The sequence below is a fragment of the Penicillium diatomitis genome, assembly GCF_028827545.1.
Source record: "Penicillium diatomitis strain IBT 30728 chromosome Unknown utg000002l_segment0_segment0, whole genome shotgun sequence".
NCBI classification, from domain to species: Eukaryota; Fungi; Ascomycota; class Eurotiomycetes; order Eurotiales; family Aspergillaceae; genus Penicillium; species Penicillium diatomitis.
The window spans coordinates 1,168,961-1,187,270 of record NW_026623174.1 but is presented as its reverse complement, the minus strand read 5'-3'; the positions used below and the strand labels follow the sequence as shown (position 1 = coordinate 1,187,270).

Below are 18,310 nucleotides of genomic sequence, written 5' to 3'. Positions count from 1 at the left end.
CGCTTCACTACTCTGGCGGTCTTGTTGCGTACACCCCTTCTGGTTTTGCCCATCTCTGTTGGACCTAATGTAATACCATTTTTGTGCTATTTTGGCTACTCCTGATTGTAGAGCAGGTTATCTTGTACTCCGGGTTGTGCCGTAGTAGTAAATAGAAACTTCGTGGCAAATGAGGATTCACGGACAAGCTTCACATCGGTCGAGGCTTCACACTTGACGGGCCGGTCCGTGTTTTACTTCAAGTAGCGATTGATGATCCGGACCGCTGAGGCTCCCCGTCCCACATCTCTGTAAAGGAACCCGAGGCTATACTCATTTGGCCAAACTACACCGGCCTGCGAATCCCTATCGCCCAGGTGGAACAAGACCTTGCGTAGATGGTCCAACACCTAGACCCACGCTCAATAAGACCCAGCTCTTCATATCAGTCCCCAATGGTGGAACAGGTACGGACACTTGAACCGCGCGACCGATCTTACTTCCTCGCCATGACCCAATAAAACTCCACTTTCTTGACACTCCCATCCTCCTCAATCTCCTCATCGGCTCGCACCTCCTCCAACAAAATCTCAAAGCCAACCTCCTCCAACATCTTCCTCGTCCCCTCCACCCCCCACCCACTCCAATGCACAACCCCTTCCTTGGCCCCCAACCACTTCTCATCCGACGCCCTCTCGAACTCTGCCGCCGCAAAATTCATCAACACCCACCGTCCCGCCTTCAACCACCCATGAATCCGCGCCAACATGATCCGCTGCTCATCCCGCGGGAGATGAAAAATCGAATACATGGCCAGCACGGCGTCCAGACTCTCGGCCTCGAGTTCCAACTCCATCATGTCGCCTGTGATCAGGCGCACCGAGGACGGAAGGTGGGTCTTGGCCAGGGCAATCTGGGACGAGGAGATGTCGTTGGCGGTGATGGTGGTGTTGGGTCGCGCGGCGAGGAGTTTGGTCACGGGGATGCCGGCGCCGCAGCCGAGTTCGAGGATGGAGGCGGAAGGGGGTTCGTGGGAGATTTGGCTGGGTGGGAGGAGGGTGTCCGGGGCGGGTCCGACGTTGACTTGGTCTTGGATGGTTGGTGTTGAATTTGCTTCTGGGCTTGGAGCTGGTGCTGGTGCTGGCGCTGTGCTTGTGCCTGTGACTGTGCTTGTGCTTGTGGCTGTGGCTTTACCTTCTTCGCCGTCTAGGTGATGCAAGAGTTTGGCGACGTAGGAGAGACGGACCGAGTGGGTGTTTTCGGTCCAGGTAAAGTATTTCGGCGCGATGGCGTCGTAGGCCTTCTTGATATCTGCTTTGAGTTGAGAGCTGTCCATTATTGTAAAGCGGTCTTTTGTTCGACGATGTGTGTGGGTTCGATTCAATGTCTTGGAAATAGGTTGCACCGGATTGATGTTTTCAGTAGAGGACAATCTTGTGACTAAGTGAACAGTGCACACAGGACTCAAGAGTGAGCGAGGCAAGGCCCAGTTATTTATACACTGATCGCCTTAGCCAGTAGTTAGTAAGAGATGGAGTCACACGTGGAAGATTACTCACTACTACTGTCACTGCCACTCGATCACTCCGCCGTCCGCACCACTAGTGTACCTACCTCGTAGTACTATTCTTGATCGCAGGGTGTGGCGGGGTGTACCTGGCTGAAATCAGCGGGCCATGCGGGGGGGAAAGCGACAGCCCCACACGCCGGAGGCGGGACTCGCTCCCGAAGTCCCAATTAGGCAGGATGATATTAGCCTGCCTCCCACAACGGTAGTCGACGATACGTGAATCATGAGTCACACTGTCGGGCTTAGATATTGACTCATGGTGTCCAGATGTTCCGACTCCCGAGTGTATCTGGAGTTCTGGAGTTCTGGACACTGGACAGGTATTGTTTCAGATGGGGAAAGCGGATGGTTCCGCCCTTTTTTCTTGGCCCGGGGAAGTATCCTAAAGTGGTCTCCTCTACATAGTCGCGAGGTTGTCAGCGCTGTTCATGATCTGGATCCGAAGCACGGCCAGCCAATGTAGCTTCTCCCAGGCAATATGCGATGGACGCATGTACTTTCCAGATACACCATTTCTGGTTGGCATGAGCAATGGTCCTCTCAGTCCACGAGCATAGGAGAGCCTTTCCAAGGTGCTGAGCCCAGTATCAGCAAACACTGGAACAGATTCAGGGCAGGGGGCCCTCAACTGTGCACTGTAGTGTTGACATTCAATTGCTGGTCCAATCTTGTCGTCCGGGACAGTATGACTGCAGAGACCCGTGACTATATACGGAGGAGATATCAAAAAGAGTTCCTCAACACGGAGTCGCAGATACATTCTGATTCGATTCGGTCAATCGAGGATGCAACGGAGAAAAAAGGGAAACGTATCGTGATGTCAGCACGTTGTGCATGATCAAAGTTCCGATTCAGCCATTCTAGAGAGAATAGGCTGGCTTGTGAAATATCGGCCTCGTCTCTCAAGTCTGACACGAGGAGCGGTCCGCACAAACACGACTGAGCCAAATCACCAAAACACGCTAGAGAAGAGCCAGATGTGCAGTACACGTCAAGGCATAAGAAAAATAAGGAACAGAGATAATAGATCGACAAAATGGATGGTATGTAAAGGCACATTCGACGGAACGTAGCAGAGAGAGAAACAAGAAAAGCCCGCGTATAAGCAAAGGGCCCAGAGGAGGTCGTCGCGCGCACAAAGGAGCGGAGTCCTTTTCCGTTGAACCCTTAGCACTATTCCTCGGTGCCCACGCCCTTCTTCTTGGGCTGGATATGGTTTTGTCCCGGGCGTGTACTGTTCGCTTTTGACTCGAGAGAGCTGCTATCCTTGGACGAAGAAGCAGGTGCAGACGGGGGAGGGGGCGTCCGCGAGGGGCCGATATCGTGCTTCTCAGTAAGTAGATTCTTCAACCACCGATTCTCCATCTCCAGTTGGGCGACGCGAGCTTCGAGGGACGCGTTCTTCTCCGTAGTCTCGCGCACTGTGCGTTCAAGAACTTGTTCACGTTGCTTCTTTTTCATGCGAAAGCGGGCAGAGGCGGCAGTGTTACGGCGTCGACGGTCTTCCTCCGCAGCCACTCGGACACCACCTTCTTGGTCGAGAGCGGCCGCGATTCGATCTCCAGGAATGGAAGTGGAGTATTGGATGTTTCCCATCTGGCCATTGGGAGGCGAGATGGAGGAAGACACATCGGAGGGAGTCAATGCCCCCGTGGCATGACCCAAGTCGCCGGGCGCAAAGGACATGGGCGGATAGACCGAGTGTGCCGGATAGGGCATGATGTGATCGGGAACTGAGTAATCAATGACCTTGTCGCCAACGGGGCCTGGAGAATGGAGTAAGTGATCAAAGCTGCGAGGCATCGTTTGGTGTTGGTGTGAACGGCAAGCATGGGCAGTGGAAGGATCTGATGAGTCAAGCTCCCCTCATCGACGGTAACGAACTCCTCCAGAGTTCCACAATGGCAACATCTGGGGACCCCGGGCAAAGGACGAAGGGAATGGAAAGAGGAAGTAGAATGTGACCCAGAAGCAGCTTCGGGTTCGTCAACAAGTCGAACACCCGGCACTTCCCCCTTAGCCGCTGAAGCCAGAGGAGAAGGAAGGAAAAGTGCCATGTTGCTTCTTAACAACCCGAGAGGGGAGAGGAAGAGGAGATCGAGCTCGTTGGAGGGGGGGAGGAGCCGGACGCCGGGGATGATGGAGGGACCAGAGAGTCTTAGATATGGAAATGGGTACAGGGAAGGTTGAACACCTCCGGTGGACTGATCCGTTGCATGCAAGCAGCTGAGAGGGAGACATGAGCGATCGACCTTGAGGACTGGCGTTTCAATGATCCGAGTGGGATGGCGTGGGTGGTCATTCGTGCGCGGAATGGCGTGCTCGTGTTCCCAGACCGAATGAGATGATCTCATCTGATATCCACAGACCCTCACGACCGGAAGTTATTGCAGATTTATTGCAGGAGAGGGCCGCAGGCGCATCACAGGTCGCATGTCAAATGATCTTGAGAGGCTCTCAAAATCAACAGACAAGTAAAAGACGGCCGACGGCAGACCAAGATCAACAGATGCTCCCACGTCAAGTTCGGCCCAATCATGGGCACTTCTTTCACTCTTGCGGGCGGAACCAGACAGGACAGCTGCATTTATGACGATTCTGAAGGACATGCTTGAATCACGAGGGAGACAAACGCGCGTGGAAGAGATAAATTGGAGGAAAATAGAGAGAGCGGGAGAGGGGGAGGTGGCGCTTTTCAGAAAGCACAGACAAAATGGGCCACATACCTTGATAAGGATAGGCTTGCAGGTCGAGCGAATTGCGTTCATCTTCGATGCTGTCGTAGGAGCTCACTGAGAGGCCGCCCATGCCTTCAGTTTGATCGAGTTCCATATTCAGACTGCTGTACGGGACCAGCCCGAGGTCTGTATCCAACGAATATTGCCGCGCCCCCTTGGCTGCGGAATTGGCATGCGAGAGCAGGAAATTAAAATTTTCAATCTTGTCCACAGCCGGACCGGAAGGGAAGGATAGGAATTCTTCGGGCATGATGATGAGCAAAATGGAATTAAATGGAGTTGATGCCCAGGAGAAGGTTGGAAAGAAATGATTAAAGATGCGATGCCGGGGCCGAATGACGACTGGATTCTGCCTCCAGGTGCCGTGACGCCTAGAGCGGACTAATGCCAAGCACACGATATGCGTAGGTGTGTGTGAGAGCGTGAGAAGGAGGGAGCGAGACAAGGTGTATATGAAATGGTCCGATAGCAGAGCAAAGGTGCCCTTGGACGCTGAGACGCTGGACACGGCAGGGTCTATGACAGTCAATTCATCCAACGGCCCCCAATGGTTCGAGTGTCAGAAAGGTTGGGATGAAAAAATGGGCTTGGATTCTGCTCAGCCGCGATTTAAGAGGGTCCAAGACCTCAAGGCTCTCCAAGCTTGGAATTCTTCCACCACTTCAGCCCTAGATCGGAGGCAAGTGGATAGAATGACGGTGAAGCGAATCGGAGAGGCAGAGGAAACAAAAGACAATATAGTCAAGAAAAGTGTCACTGAATGTATTGTCTTTCTGAGGAAGATACCTGGTCTGGCCTGTTGGAGAAATGGAAAGAATAGCAGACCAAGATTGGAGATCGATACCAGCTCCTCTTGAGCACTCTCAATGAAATTTTGAGAATGAGAGCTTAGGGTCGTTTAGGTTGCGGGTGGTGTTGAGAGGGTGAGTGATGCCGCGGGTTGGCCTCGAACAGGTTCACAGCCGGCTCGTCAACAGTATTGACAGTACGCGTCCACAGTTGCACGGTTGCATATACTTGCCACGTACCCCCTTCTCTATACTGTATAGATTCAGTGGCTAGCGGATGCACAAAGAGACAACGTGCCCTTTTCCTTTTCGAGAAAAGCCCAACAAAGAATGGTTCGAAGTAGCTCCGCTGCAGCCGATGGAGATGACTCGTTGGCCGTGTGGGAATCCAAAGCCAATTGCAGATATAGGAATCAGATCAGATTAAGCCCGTGCACGGATGAGGATGAAGGTGAGAGTCGTCTGAGTTCGGGAGAAAGTACTACTACTATAGTAGTAGTGGAAGTAGTTGCCCAGACTCCAGTGTACGAAATGAAGCGGGTCACAAGTTCATAACTGGTCTGGAACCAGTCGGAAATCAATGGCGAGAGCCACGAGCAGCGCGGATGGGAGGAGTAGGAGGAGGATAGAGGAGATGTAACCGAGGAGATTGCGGCGAGGCCTTCTGCGAGAGCAGCCGATTGCCTTGCACGGGAAAAAGGCTGGCCGTCTGTGATGGACTGGTGGAGTTGAACCTGGCAACTCAAGCTGCCGCGGAGGTCGGAGACACTTGAGCCTGGAGGTAGTGGCAGTGGAGGGATTGGAGAGAGAGAGAGAGAGAGAGAGAGAGAGAGAGAGAAAGCTGGGCAGACGCAGTTGGGATAGCGCGAATGATCATCCGCGTCTGATATAGCAAGAGGTACCAATTCTGGATATCGATCGACTTCACTCTCACCACTCGACGCGACTGAATACAGTCATCCACTGCTGGACACGAACTGGCTTGACAAGAGAATCCAAGAAGTAACCCAGGCCTCGACCTCCTCACAAGAGAACCAAAGGTCGATGGAGCGGTCGGGTGGGGATTCCACATGCATCATCGTCTGGACTCGGGAGCTTTCCCCCCATCAATAACGGACCGCATTATGAGCCCCGTCGATGAGGATGATTCGGTACAACCCCATGGAGAACGATCAATTCCCTTCTTGTCTTCCCTGGATTCCTATGTCAGTTCAACCCCCTCTATTCACAGTGTACCACCACCTGGAAATGAGCACGATTGCGACCGTGAGCTCACTGAATTGGCCTCCTCGAACATAGTATTTTTCTCGTTCTCGACCTCTCCACCTGATTGTTTGGTCTCCGCTTACGCGCCTCTCCGGCTTTGACGGCGGATGATCTGATCTGATGGAGAAATGTCGTGATCGGGCCATGTGGTTGGTCCACTCCATAAACACGCCCAGATTGGGCATCTCTGACCGCTTCGGTGGAGAAATGTCAACATTCCGAGATTTTGATCGTTCCACAGTCAGACTAGGAATAATCAAGCGGAATAGACTCAATCGAATCCTTGAGGAGACTCCGGAATCCTTCTAGCTGTATGATCCATGACGATGGCATGATTTTCATGTCTTCACATGTCTTGATCCATTGAGTATCTCAGGGACCCTACACTGAAACACTCCAACGGTACGGGAGGGCGTGGTCCTGCCTATGGCGCACCTACCTCCTACATGTCTATTTCTCGATCCTAGTATGGATGGAACTTGACCGTCTCATCCGGTAACAAGCTCTGGAAGCGGTCGAGTGCATCCATCGAAAGTTTGACCCCCAAGCTCAGCAAATGATTGATCCATGACCAGGAACCAGGAGCGACGAAGGGGAAAGATGGTAGCTTCCAATTGTCACGCGGTTCTAGAGAAGGGGTCCCTGTTCGCCCTGTTCGCCCTGTTCGCCCAGACAATCGAGGATTGAGATCTCTTCCACGGCTGGTATGGACCATCCTGTGGCTGCACCTCTCAACCGTTGAGATGGTTCAGCAAAAGAGGGTTGAATCGTGGGTTATACCCACCCGTTGTCGAACCGGGTCACGATAGTTGAATTGAACGGTAGACTTGCCGTTTCAGGCTGACTGGAATGAGACATAGTTATATACCCATCTGATCACTGGTAGGACTCCGGGCGCCAACCTCCGGCCGTGGAGTCATACCTGAGAAAGTGAACCTCGGCCCTCCGTCATAATTGCAACGGCCACCGCCACGAGGAGGCTGAGCTAACCCAATACATCACATCAACCTTAACTTACTAGTAGTCTCGTACTACTGCGTCGGTTCATAGTGAGTCCTGACTTACCAAGTAACTGACTACGAAGTAACGTTAGTAGCAGTATTGAGTCTATTGACTCGACCGAGTCCACTGACTCTCTTTCGAATTTCCACAGTAGCAGCCTCACGGATGTGGGGTTCTCAGTCAACATCACCAAATCTTTGTCCCGCGCAAGTAAGCCAAGCATGAATCGAGACTGTGTTCAGACAATTCGCGACCAGAAGCCATCTCCAAGGGTCCTTTGAAATACAACATACAAGTCAATCTGCAATCTCGGCGTCTCGGTGGTCTCACCGTCTGCAGTCCAGACGACGTGATCTGCTGGCCTCGGAATCTCTCTCTCTCTCTTTTTATCGGCGAATCGAGTGCCGAAAGACCGATTGCCCGACGGATCCCAGCAGATCCGCCACCCGATTCCTCAATTCGATTCCGCGAAAATGTGCACCACCAACGTCGCGTTTCTCTCCATGTGCCTGAAGCTTCGTCGCGACCGAGTCAACCCGGAGCCGGCTGTCCATTCAACTCATGTCTGACCGTTTCGATCAGCGACACGACGGCTCGCTCACACGAACACAATAGAGGTCATTTTCCAAGGGCGGGGCAAGCAAACGGAGAAAAACACAGAAAGTAGGCCTGAAAAGACCGTCAAACCAGCGAGCCTGGGTCGAAGGGCTTTCGGGGCATGATCCGTTGCGGGTGCTTTCCTTGGGGGTCATGCACCGCGCGATGAGACAGACATTGGGCATCACCCCCCACGATGACATGACGCCGAGCGACAACCATCTTCTCTATTCCATGGCCAACCCGGTCAAAGTCGAACCTTTCGATGGGCGCATACAAACCCAAAGGGTGAGTCGTGGTGCGCTCGAAGACGATCGTTTCTCAATTTTCCCCTCCCGCTGGGTCCCGCCCACGTCAAAAAGTGGGCTGAAGACCCAGATCCAGATCTTGAATCAGCAGCAGAATCGGAGCCAGACCAGCAGCGTCGCTGAGACGGAGCCGAACCCCTCCAAGATCAATCGCTAACTTGGTGACTAGATCTGTAGCAGCTGCCATCGCAGACCGGTCTCGTCTGGACACTGTGCCTCTCTGTGCCCGCAATGTACAGGAAGGCAATTGCCGATGAACGGCGCATTTCCCGCGGCGCCGATGCACAGCGAGAGCACGACCAGGTAAGGCACTCTTTCTCTTCAACATGCGCAAGTCGGTGCCTCATCTTTAACTCCCACGTGGCGTGGAATGGCCGCTTATCGCGAAATTTCGGATACAGTTCTGAAAGGCTGACAAAGTATGTACACAGAAGTCAATATGTCGCGTCTCTAAAAGAGCGCTTAGCACGAGTTGAATCCCTGCTCAAGACAGCCGGTATCCTGCATGACGCAGATTTTAGCTCCGACGACGACTCATCTTCGGACAGGCAGGAGTTCTCAGACGGAGAGGAAGAAGACGGCGACGACACCTTTCTGCCATCGCAGTCTATAACATCTGAATCACATTCCTCTTCGGCCTCATTGCGGTCTTCACCGGATGCCGAATCGTTTCCCCCTCCGGCGGCGTTGAAGTCACGCCCATATTTAAATCTCACGAGCGCGATGACCCTCGATATTTTGGTAGGCCACCAGTTCTCGACCACCCACGGTGGTGGGCTTGTATAGATTCCACTATTGATGACTTTGATAGGCCGCTCGTGCTCGCTGTCGCTGCTGTCTCGAGGTGGCATCGAATGGATCAAACGAAGGACTGGCGATGTCAGCTTCCTCAAAGTTCTCGGCACAGATTCCACTCACGACAATCCGTGGACGCAGTGGCGACCCGATGTATTTCATGATCTATTCGCTTCGAAGGTCTACAAGCCACTCCCACCAAGATCAGAGGTGTTTGCTCTCATCAAGGAGTTTTTCAACACCGGAAACCGTCTGTGCCCGATCTATGATGAGAATTCGTTCATGGACATGGTAGAATGGCAGTACACGCAACAAACGTGTGACGATGCAGCTCGTTGGGCGAGTATCAATATGGTGGTCAGCCTGGCGTACGAGTTTCGATTTTCGAAAAGCGCAAAGCCCGAAAAGGACCGAGAGAAGGCTCGCCTCTACTTTAAAAATGCCATGTCTGTATTTACAGAGCTGGCTCTGCGCCGGACCGATCTTCTGAGTGTGCAGGCTCTCTTGAGCATGGTAACATCTGCCCAGCCATCTCCAGCCCACGCTTGGCTGTGTTCTCTTCCCACAGCTGCTGTTACTAACACCATCGGTAGGCATTTTTCTTGCGAGGAGACACTGGTCCTCAGTCAGTATTGCCATTCGTGACGGCGGCGATGCGATCGTGCCAGAGGATGGGGATCCACCGAGATGTGGCCAGGCCTGACCTCAGCCCCGCTGAACGAGAACAGAGACGGAGAGTGTTCTGGGTGGCCTTCACGATTGATCAAAGGTAAGCAGATGACCCGGAACAACGATTGCCACAAAAGTCGCCCTCCAGTTTTTTTTTAGCAAATCGTCCGGGAACAGCATTGGAAGTTTGTTGCAGGTCATTAACTTTTTTCCTCAGTACCTGCTTACGGGCTGGAAATCCCCCAACGCAGCATCCCGATGACTTTGACGTCCCGCTACCCAGCGAGCTCAGCGAGGATCTCAATGGAATCTCTTCGACTGACATCCCTTATTTCCGTCAGCTGTGTCGGATGTCGGTCATCAAGAGTCGTATCTTCTGTCAACTCTACTCGGCCAAGGCACTGCTTAGATGCCCCTCTGAGATCTACAAATCCGTTAAAGAACTTGACCTGCAGCTCAAAGCATGGAGGAAAGATTACCCCTCGCACGAGGACACGCGTCAGGCGACATCACAGTCCAATCCTCTACTCATTTTTGGTACCATTGCTCTCGACTTCGTCTACTATAACGCCTTGATAATGACCCATCGAATTCCTATTCTCCTCAATTACTTGATCACTGATCGCGGACATCTCCACGAGATCGAGACCTTGGACAAGGCGCAGACTGCCAAGTCCTTGGTCATTTGCGCGGGTGCTGCCAGAGACACGCTCAAAATGGTGAATAACATGTCTTGGGGAGATGTGGCATGGATATGGTATGCTCACTTCTCATGAAGCTTCGGCAGGTCAATGCCAGTCTGTCTGCGGATGTGCTGACGTGTGATCATTCTATTCTAGGTCTTTCCTAGACTATGTCTTTTTAGCAGCGGCAACGATTTTCTCCACAATCATTCGTGATACCCATCGTCCTAATGCAAAGGAGGATTTGCAGTCTCTTAGGATGACGGCAACTTTTTTTGCAACTCTAACTCAGCCAGGCGATGGGCCCTCGCACTACGCTGAGTTCATGAGCCGAATGAGCGCAAACCTTGAGCGTATTGCCCGAGGGGCCGTTGACAAAGACGAGAAGCGAGGGCGAGGTCCAGAAGATCATGATGAAGAAACCGCAATCCCCGGATCGAAAAGGCACAACCACAGCTCTTCGAAATCATCGACGGGCCGGAACCGTCATCGATTGTCACGTCCCCGACCGGCAGGAAACCCTGTCCACGCCAGCTCTGGGACTGCATCCACGCCTGCTGTCGAGCGCGCATCCAAGCTCTCCATGAAGCCATCTGCGTCAGTGGCACCTCCCCCGATGTATCCTCAGTCCACGGCATTCAGTATCCCAGATGCGTTGGATGGTCTTCCACCAGTCAACTGCGATGGATACGTCGTACCTCTAAGCCCAAGCCTAAGCTCTCATACCCCCATCACTACAACACAATATCACCAACCGTCAGGGCATGCCATGGATTACACCGCTAATGTTTCCCGACTTATCCCCACCGAGACAACAATGGACGGGGTCACTCCCACGACGCAGTCAGTCTGGCCCATCGGACAAGATCCTCTATCCTACAATACGACCAACTCGCCCACATTCGACAACAGTCAGTCTCCATTCTCCTCCAATAGTGGCACACCGGGAACAGCCACTTTCCCGGCATCCTGGGAAGTGCCGCTTACAGCCGACTGGCAATTCGGCGATCAATTCTGGTCGGGACTCTTCCCCAACGAGAGTCTCGCTGCCTCTTCGCAAACTAATCATGTTGATATCCCTATTCTTTTGGCCGAATCGTTTTTAGATATGCCGCGGGAGGCTGTAGCTGGATCAACGGAGCCTACGGTGGGATATCCCGATTCGCAGATGGCTTACGACAATGTGTACATGCCTTCCAGGTCTGCGCACGACCAAGGGCTCTAATAGGGAATTTTACATATTGAATCATGCGCTCGATCCGTTCTACATATTGTACAAATATCGTAGCTACGAGGAGAATTTGTGGTCTCGCTAAGTTTGGGTTCGTTCGTCCTCTTCCATACCCCCGCCCCCTAGCTGCATCCCCAAGGTATCCTTCATAAGTGAAGACCCGATCGTCTGTTAGGTACAATGAAAGACGTGAGCATTTTCAATCTACAAATGTCCTCAAATTCACACTTCTGTAATAAATGAAAACGTGAACACCCAGACAATTGTGGAGGAAAAAAGTTATTCTCGGACAACGCTCATTGATTGGAGAGATAAATCGCTTAGACTGACAAATGTCAGATGATCCATACTCCTTCCCGTGAAGAAATTCAATATAAACTCCAAGTCCAAGCCACCTGCCCAGTGAACCATCCTAATCCGCCGAAAGCTGAGAACAAAAACCCAACACAAGAATCCCAACAACGCAAGATCATAAGAATTTCGTTAAAAGACGGAATCTGTAAGGCTCTGCACAGCCTTGAACCACATCCCATTGCCCAGGGACTTCTCGCTTTCCCCGGAAATACCCTTGTTGAGAATGCTCTGCATCTCCTTCCCGGACAGACCGGACTCATTGGCAGCGCCGAAGCCGTAGACTTTCGTGGCGACGACATTGATATCGAGTTCGAGGGTTCCGATTGAGCCCGTTTCTTTGGTCTGAGTATCGATTCGAGTGCGAATAGTGAAGTCCACGTCGACACGCTTTGGAGTAACCTCCCGGCCCGCGCCACTCTTGCGGCGTGGCGCGGAGGGCTTTGCTTCTTGGTCGAGAAGAGTGCAGCGAGCACGTAGGAAGGGAGAAGATTCAGTTGGTTCGGATAATGTGAGGCGAGTCAGGCCGCAAAATTCAAGCATACGAGCTTCCTGCTCGAGACTGACGGCCCTATCCCAGGCACTGGATACGAACTTCAGAAGCTGTTTGGGTGTGATAGTGGAGAGCTCGGTGGCGCCGAGGTGTCGCCGTAAGGACTGTAGAACCAACGTCGCAACTGGAGAGGTCGTCTTGGCCGGGATAAAGTTCAGCTCCAGAGGAGACGTCGCACCCGAAGTCACGGTCAATGCCCGAGGGCAGAACGTTACGTTCAATTGCCTCTGGTAGACCATACTCAAACGGGGCTCTGGGGAGGACTTTGCAGAAGCCGCGGCGGGTGGGATCGACCATCCAGTCTGCTGTTCGAGCTTCTGCACCGAGGCCCTCAATTCGCGTATGTCGCGCGCACTCCAGCCACGGCACTCTTCCTTCACACGCTCCGCTTCTTGGATCTGCGCAAGATACTCATTTCGGGTCTCAATCCCAACTTCAATGATCTGAGATTTTTCCTGCACTTCAGCCTGAAGATCTTCAAGTTCTTTCTTCTTCGCAGCAATTTCTTCCTCGACGGACGAAAGAGTCTCACGTGCGTCTTGGAGCTCATTCTGATCACAGCTTTCCATTTCCTCGATCCGTTGCTGCAGGTTCTGTGCCTCTTCCTGGAGAGATGCATGCTTTTCCACTAATGGTGGGACGCTGCTGTCGAGTAGTGCTTCGCGCTTGGACAGGAGCTCGTCGTCTGCTTTCATGTCCTTCACATGCCGGTGAAGCCCTTCCTTCAGTCCTTCAAGAAGCTTCATGCGCCATTCATACCACGTAGCTTTGCTTAAGAGACGAGCATGCGTCTTCACATTGCGGAACTGATTGTCCATGATTACGCGAATGTCAGGTGGAGCATTTATATACTCGCGGAAGAGAGGTGGGTTGTCGGCAAAGGTCTCGGATTCGATTGATCGAATCACTTGACGACCCTCTGATATATAGGACTTCAGTTCACGACACGACTATGCATAGACAAGTCAGCCACATTTCTTCCAAGGAAATACTTTCGATCGATAAAAGACTCACGTGTTGATATAACTCAAGCATGGGAACCGTGCAGAACCCAGCGGCAACGCGATCATCAAACGTGATGGTGCCTTGCTTTGCCTTACTTTCTAAGGAAGCTCTACTCAACCTCTTCGAGGCACTGCCCGGCGCGGTGGTGTGTCGTCGTTTGGTTGTTGTCAGCTCCATGAAGTGAATGTTGGTCATGTTGAGGAAGTCTTGGAGTTGGATGGGCTCTGGGTTTTCGGCCTCGTCTTGATCCTCAGCATCATCATCTTCTCTTGATTGGTCTTGCTCCGGCGCTGGAGGATCAGAAGCAAGATGCATAGCGTCAATTCCCTTTTTCAAGGGGGTCGTTCCGTCATCATTGTCAACAGTTGGCTCGTGCATCGGGGTTGTGCTGCCTTTGAGCGGGGAAGAGCTTCGGGCTCTTCGAACTGGAGATTGAGCGACCCGGTCAATTGGGCCCTGGTGGCTTGGAGCTGGCAGTCGTATGCCCTTGACTGGACTCACGGAGTGCCCGCGTAGTCGCTTAGGTGAGTTGTCGGACTCGTCTTCGTCGAAGTCCAGCTCAGCCGGACGCTTACCTAGCAGGCCACGAGCGGCTCCAACATGTAGACTTTTGCGCGGGCCAACCTTGACGCCCTTCTTCGGAGTCATTCGAGAGATAAGTTCTTTCAAATTTGATGTCGGGTCATTGGTCATGTTGTCTCTCAAGAGGGCATTTCCATCCTGCTCCTGTCTCCGCTCACGTTCCTCCTCTTCTTGGATTTTAAGAGGATCCTCAAATCGCACTCCACCAGTACGAGTCCGTTCTTGTGGAATGAATTGCGGCGTGTTTTCACCTAGTGATAATCGATTGTCGAGAATTGCCGCGACTCGAGGTGATCCGAGACCCTCTTTGTCAATACCAACACCAGAAGACCGACGTCCCTCTCGCGGTTGAAGAACGATACGCGGTGTTGAGTGGCCCGTAGAAACATCTTGCTCGAAGATACTGGGCCGCGGTGATTGTTTACTAGCGAAAGAGTGTTTGAGTTCGGGCTTGAAAAGCTTTCTAGGGGAAGCGCTTCGATATGCGATATTGGCGGATGGAGGAGTTTTGCTAGGCGTAGTCGGCCGAGCTGGGGGGGTTGGTGCTTGCGGGGGCGTAGCTGGTCTCTCGAGTTGTGACGGCTGATGGGGGTTTGGTTCTGGCGTTTTCGATGCTCCCATTAGGGAACTTCGCCTAGATGAACGTCGAGCTCTGACGCTAGCAAGGCTAGGACTGCCACTCTCCGAAGCTATAGTTGCAACTTGCAGTACGGGAGATGAGTCTGCAGCTAGCGGTGCTGGAGTTTGCTGTGAACTGGGTTCAAACGGTGAACTTCCCAACTGGCCTGACTCGGCCTCGAGTTCCATGATTCTCTTTGCTTTGGCCTTGTCAGGGGTTTCCAATCCAGATGGCAAGATGCCTCCAACAGCGTTGGTCATGTCCATTTCAATTTCCGAGTCCTCATCGGACTGCGAATTGCGGTCCACCGTCGTGAGTTTCGAGTCAGGTAGTAAATCTGTTTCTTGCGCGTGAGGTAATTGATCTTTGCTAAGAACACCGCCTACGACTGATGTGAATTCCATTGTCATCTCTTCGTTCTCATCGTCGACAAAGGATTGCTGCGCGTGTGACTGGTCATTGGCAATGCCACCCACCATCGTGGTCATTTCCATGGTCTCGTCGCCGTAATTTGTTTCCTGTCCGAAGGACTTGCGACTGACAGCGCTCGGACGGCGAGCGGAAGGTCTCCCCAATATACCACCGACCACGTTCGTCACGTCCATACTCAATTCCTCATTCAAGTCGTCGTCCATCGTATCATCCGAAGGCGCAGTGTCGATTTCAGTGGCTGGCTTATTGGAGTCGGGGATGTCTTCATCGTGTCGAGCACTCAGGTCATCCCAGTCAAAGCTCTGCCTCTGACCTTTCTTAATCCACGGTTGGAACGCGCCGGTGATTTCTTGGTCGACAATTTCCATCGAAACCTCGCCGGTTTCCTCGACTTCTTTGGTCCCGGCTTCCCTAGCGGCGCGACGCAATGCCTCGTTGAGTCTAGCGCTCGATGAAGAGCTCGATGAGGCATTTGACTGCGCGGACGCGGAAGAGCGAACCGTCATGTCATCCATGCTCATGGCAGTGCTTTCGGCCTCGAATCCGTCTTCGGACTCAGCAGAGTCACCGTCCTCGTCATCGTCGACGTCGCTGTGGGTGCTAGCATCGTCACTCACAGCAGAACTTCCGCTAAAAGGGCTGGAAGAGAGAGCTGGAGCTACGTCTTCTTCCTCGTTCGACAAGGAATTGTCCCTCATTTGCTGAAGCTCTTGCTCTCGCACTGGGGAAAACCCCAAGTCTGATTCGGCATAAGCTGGGGAGGAATTTTGTTCTGCGCTCTGTGGTGCGGAGTTTGTCTGATCAATTTGTTTCGCGGCTGTGGAATTTCGCCGAGTAGAGTTTGACGTCGACGATGAAGTTGCGTCTTCAGGGATCTCGACGACATTCCAGGTGTGAAGAGTTGCTTCAGGAGCGAAGGACACACGACGGTTGGCTGTAGGAAATTGGTTTAGGCTCTGTCAATTGCGGAATGTAGTCAGATCACGTACCCATAGATTTTCGTCGGGCTTCGCGCTTTTCCAGAATGGTTTGGCGTTCACGTTCTTGGCGCTCTTTCTCGTCACGCTCTTTTGTTGCCGCCAATTCGTCACGGATGAGTGATGTAGCGTTGAATGTGTCAAAGGGGGTATTTAATTGTTCACGCATTGAGTCTGCGGGCTGCGCTGGTGTCGAGAAGTCGATAAGAGGGTTGTCTCGTCCTTCCTCGTTATCATCTCCTTTAGTGGCATTGTTTGACGCATCCCGAGGAGTCCGACGACGGGTTTCTTCAAAAGATGGGATATTCCGCACGGGCGAAACAGGTATGGTGGGCTTCAAGATTGACCGGAGGGGAAATGAGGCAGTGGACTGCAAGACGACTAGTCAGCGGAACTGACCTCAAGCATCAAGACACGATGGCAGGAATTTACCTTTCGACGGTTACCATTAGAATGTTGAAGAGCGTCGAGACCCCCTGGTCCGAGACTCTTGCTGCGAGACTTTTTTTTTTTGCGCTAGATCTTGTGGTCGTCTCAGATGTTGTCGCGATATCGTTTGTCGCATTTTCCTTGTCCAGATTAGACGTCATTCTAGACCGCGGAACATGAGCAAGAGAGCGGCGCGTGCGTGGTCTCATAGCGGCGGTATCCTGTCTTGTGGCCATCTTTGCCACATGAATGCAATTATTCAGTGGGAATTAGTGAGCCATACTACGCTCGCTGAGCGGACTCAGGTTCTGTGCCAGGATGCGCGCAATCTAGCCCGATCGCATTGCATACACAATAGCTACGCGTCCCCGCAAACCCGCGGCGCGTTCAAGTATCACGTGATATTCAACGGACGGGACCGTAGGCAAACAGCAAGCCCTAACCCGCACCTGCGCTAATCCCAAAGTAGACTAGCGCTCACACACACAAGAATCCGCCGCCGCCTTTAGCGAATCTTTCTCATTCTCGAAGTCCTATCCCGATATCCGTCACGCCAACCTTCAATCCAGATCGACAACGCTTCCTCGTCGACACATACCGCAACCATGGCGACCGAGTTGACCGTCCAGTCCGAGCGCGCTTACCAGAAGCAGCCTCACATCTTCCAGAACTCGAAGACTCAGGCCAAGTCTAAGAAGGCTGGTCAGACCCGCCGCTGGTACAAGGAGGTTGGTCTGGGTTTCCGTACTCCCAAGACCGCCATTGAGGGCACCTACATCGGTATGCACAACTTGCGACAATCAGACATCGGCAAATTGCGAGGGTTTTGATCCAGTGGATGGTTTCTTGTGGAGGTTGGAAGTCGGGAGCAGCAAGCACTCGGCGGAGCAACAGATTTCGGCGGCATGCGATGGGAATGGTACCGATCGTTCGCAAAAATGTTATGAAAGAACATCGTCTGTTTCGCTGATTGACTTGCGTCCCGATTTCGCGATTTTCCACCTTCTGGGATTACCCATATGGACATCGAAATTTCTCGGCCTGCGCCACTTCATCCACCCGTCCCGTCGCTAACGATCTTCTCTGTACAGACAAGAAGTGCCCCTTCACCGGTCTCGTCTCCATCCGTGGCCGTATCCTGACCGGCCGTGTTGTGTCCACCAAGATGCACCGCACCATTGTCATCCGTCGTGAATACCTCCACTACGTCCCCAAGTACAACCGTTACGAGAAGCGTCACAAGAACCTGGCTGCTCACGTCTCTCCCGCTTTCCGTGTCGAGGAGGGTGACTGGGTCACTGTCGGCCAGTGCCGTCCCTTGTCCAAGACTGTACGTTTTAAGACGGATTTCACCCAGCACTCGCATTATCCAGTCAACCTTGATTAGACTGGATCAAGCAGACTTGTCGGCAGTAACTCTGCTGTCCTGACCAAGCTGTCCATTGCAATTTTTGAAAACAAGCTAATTTTTTTGTTATCTACAGGTCCGCTTCAACGTTCTCCGCGTTCTGCCCCGCACCGGCAAGGCTGTCAAGTCTTTCAACAAGTTCTAAGCGTTCTATTGATCTGGGTGCCCTGGATGGGTAAAACGGCGAAGGAAGCGGTTTGAACTGGATATAGAGGGAATTTCTTGAATAGGGTCGGGATAGTTTATGAGTTTCCACATCCCAGATACCTTGCTGAAGAATGTGTATCCACACGAAAAGCAAAAATATTTCATCCATTTCCCGGTCATG

General features: G+C 52.5%; 5 protein-coding genes across 5 annotated transcripts; 2 read left to right on the top strand and 3 right to left on the bottom strand.

Annotated features, from left to right (window-relative positions):
• Positions 1-475: 475 nt before the first annotated feature.
• N7539_001538 (class I SAM-dependent methyltransferase) lies at positions 476-1,315 on the bottom strand (the record flags this gene model as incomplete). Its single annotated transcript, XM_056931141.1, has 1 exon — positions 476-1,315. One exon carries the CDS (start codon positions 1,313-1,315, stop codon positions 476-478), a length of 840 nt encoding a protein of 279 aa, XP_056793172.1.
• Positions 1,316-2,722: 1,407 nt separating this feature from the next.
• Positions 2,723-4,537, bottom strand: N7539_001537 (bZIP transcription factor; the record flags this gene model as incomplete). The annotated part of the gene is made up of 2 exons (XM_056931140.1): positions 2,723-3,315; positions 4,276-4,537. The coding sequence occupies 2 exons, from the start codon at positions 4,535-4,537 to the stop codon at positions 2,723-2,725; spliced, it is 855 nt and encodes a 284-aa protein (XP_056793171.1).
• Positions 4,538-8,105: 3,568 nt separating this feature from the next.
• N7539_001536 (transcription factor domain-containing protein) lies at positions 8,106-11,620 on the top strand (the record flags this gene model as incomplete). The annotated part of the gene is made up of 6 exons (XM_056931139.1): positions 8,106-8,228; positions 8,426-9,020; positions 9,060-9,556; positions 9,637-9,812; positions 9,930-10,469; positions 10,552-11,620. 6 exons carry the CDS (start codon positions 8,106-8,108, stop codon positions 11,618-11,620), a joined length of 3,000 nt encoding a protein of 999 aa, XP_056793170.1.
• Positions 11,621-12,109: 489 nt separating this feature from the next.
• On the bottom strand, positions 12,110-16,810 carry N7539_001535 (kinetochore-microtubule binding complex subunit SPC105; the record flags this gene model as incomplete). The annotated part of the gene is made up of 4 exons (XM_056931138.1): positions 12,110-13,480; positions 13,545-16,102; positions 16,158-16,515; positions 16,592-16,810. 4 exons carry the CDS (start codon positions 16,808-16,810, stop codon positions 12,110-12,112), a joined length of 4,506 nt encoding a protein of 1,501 aa, XP_056793169.1.
• Positions 16,811-17,083: 273 nt separating this feature from the next.
• On the top strand, positions 17,084-18,127 carry N7539_001534 (40S ribosomal uS17 domain-containing protein; the record flags this gene model as incomplete). Its single annotated transcript, XM_056931137.1, has 3 exons — positions 17,084-17,354; positions 17,666-17,904; positions 18,059-18,127. Coding segments are annotated over 3 exons (579 nt in total), but the record flags the coding sequence as incomplete, so codon positions are not given.
• Between the last annotated feature and the right edge of the window lie 183 nt (positions 18,128-18,310).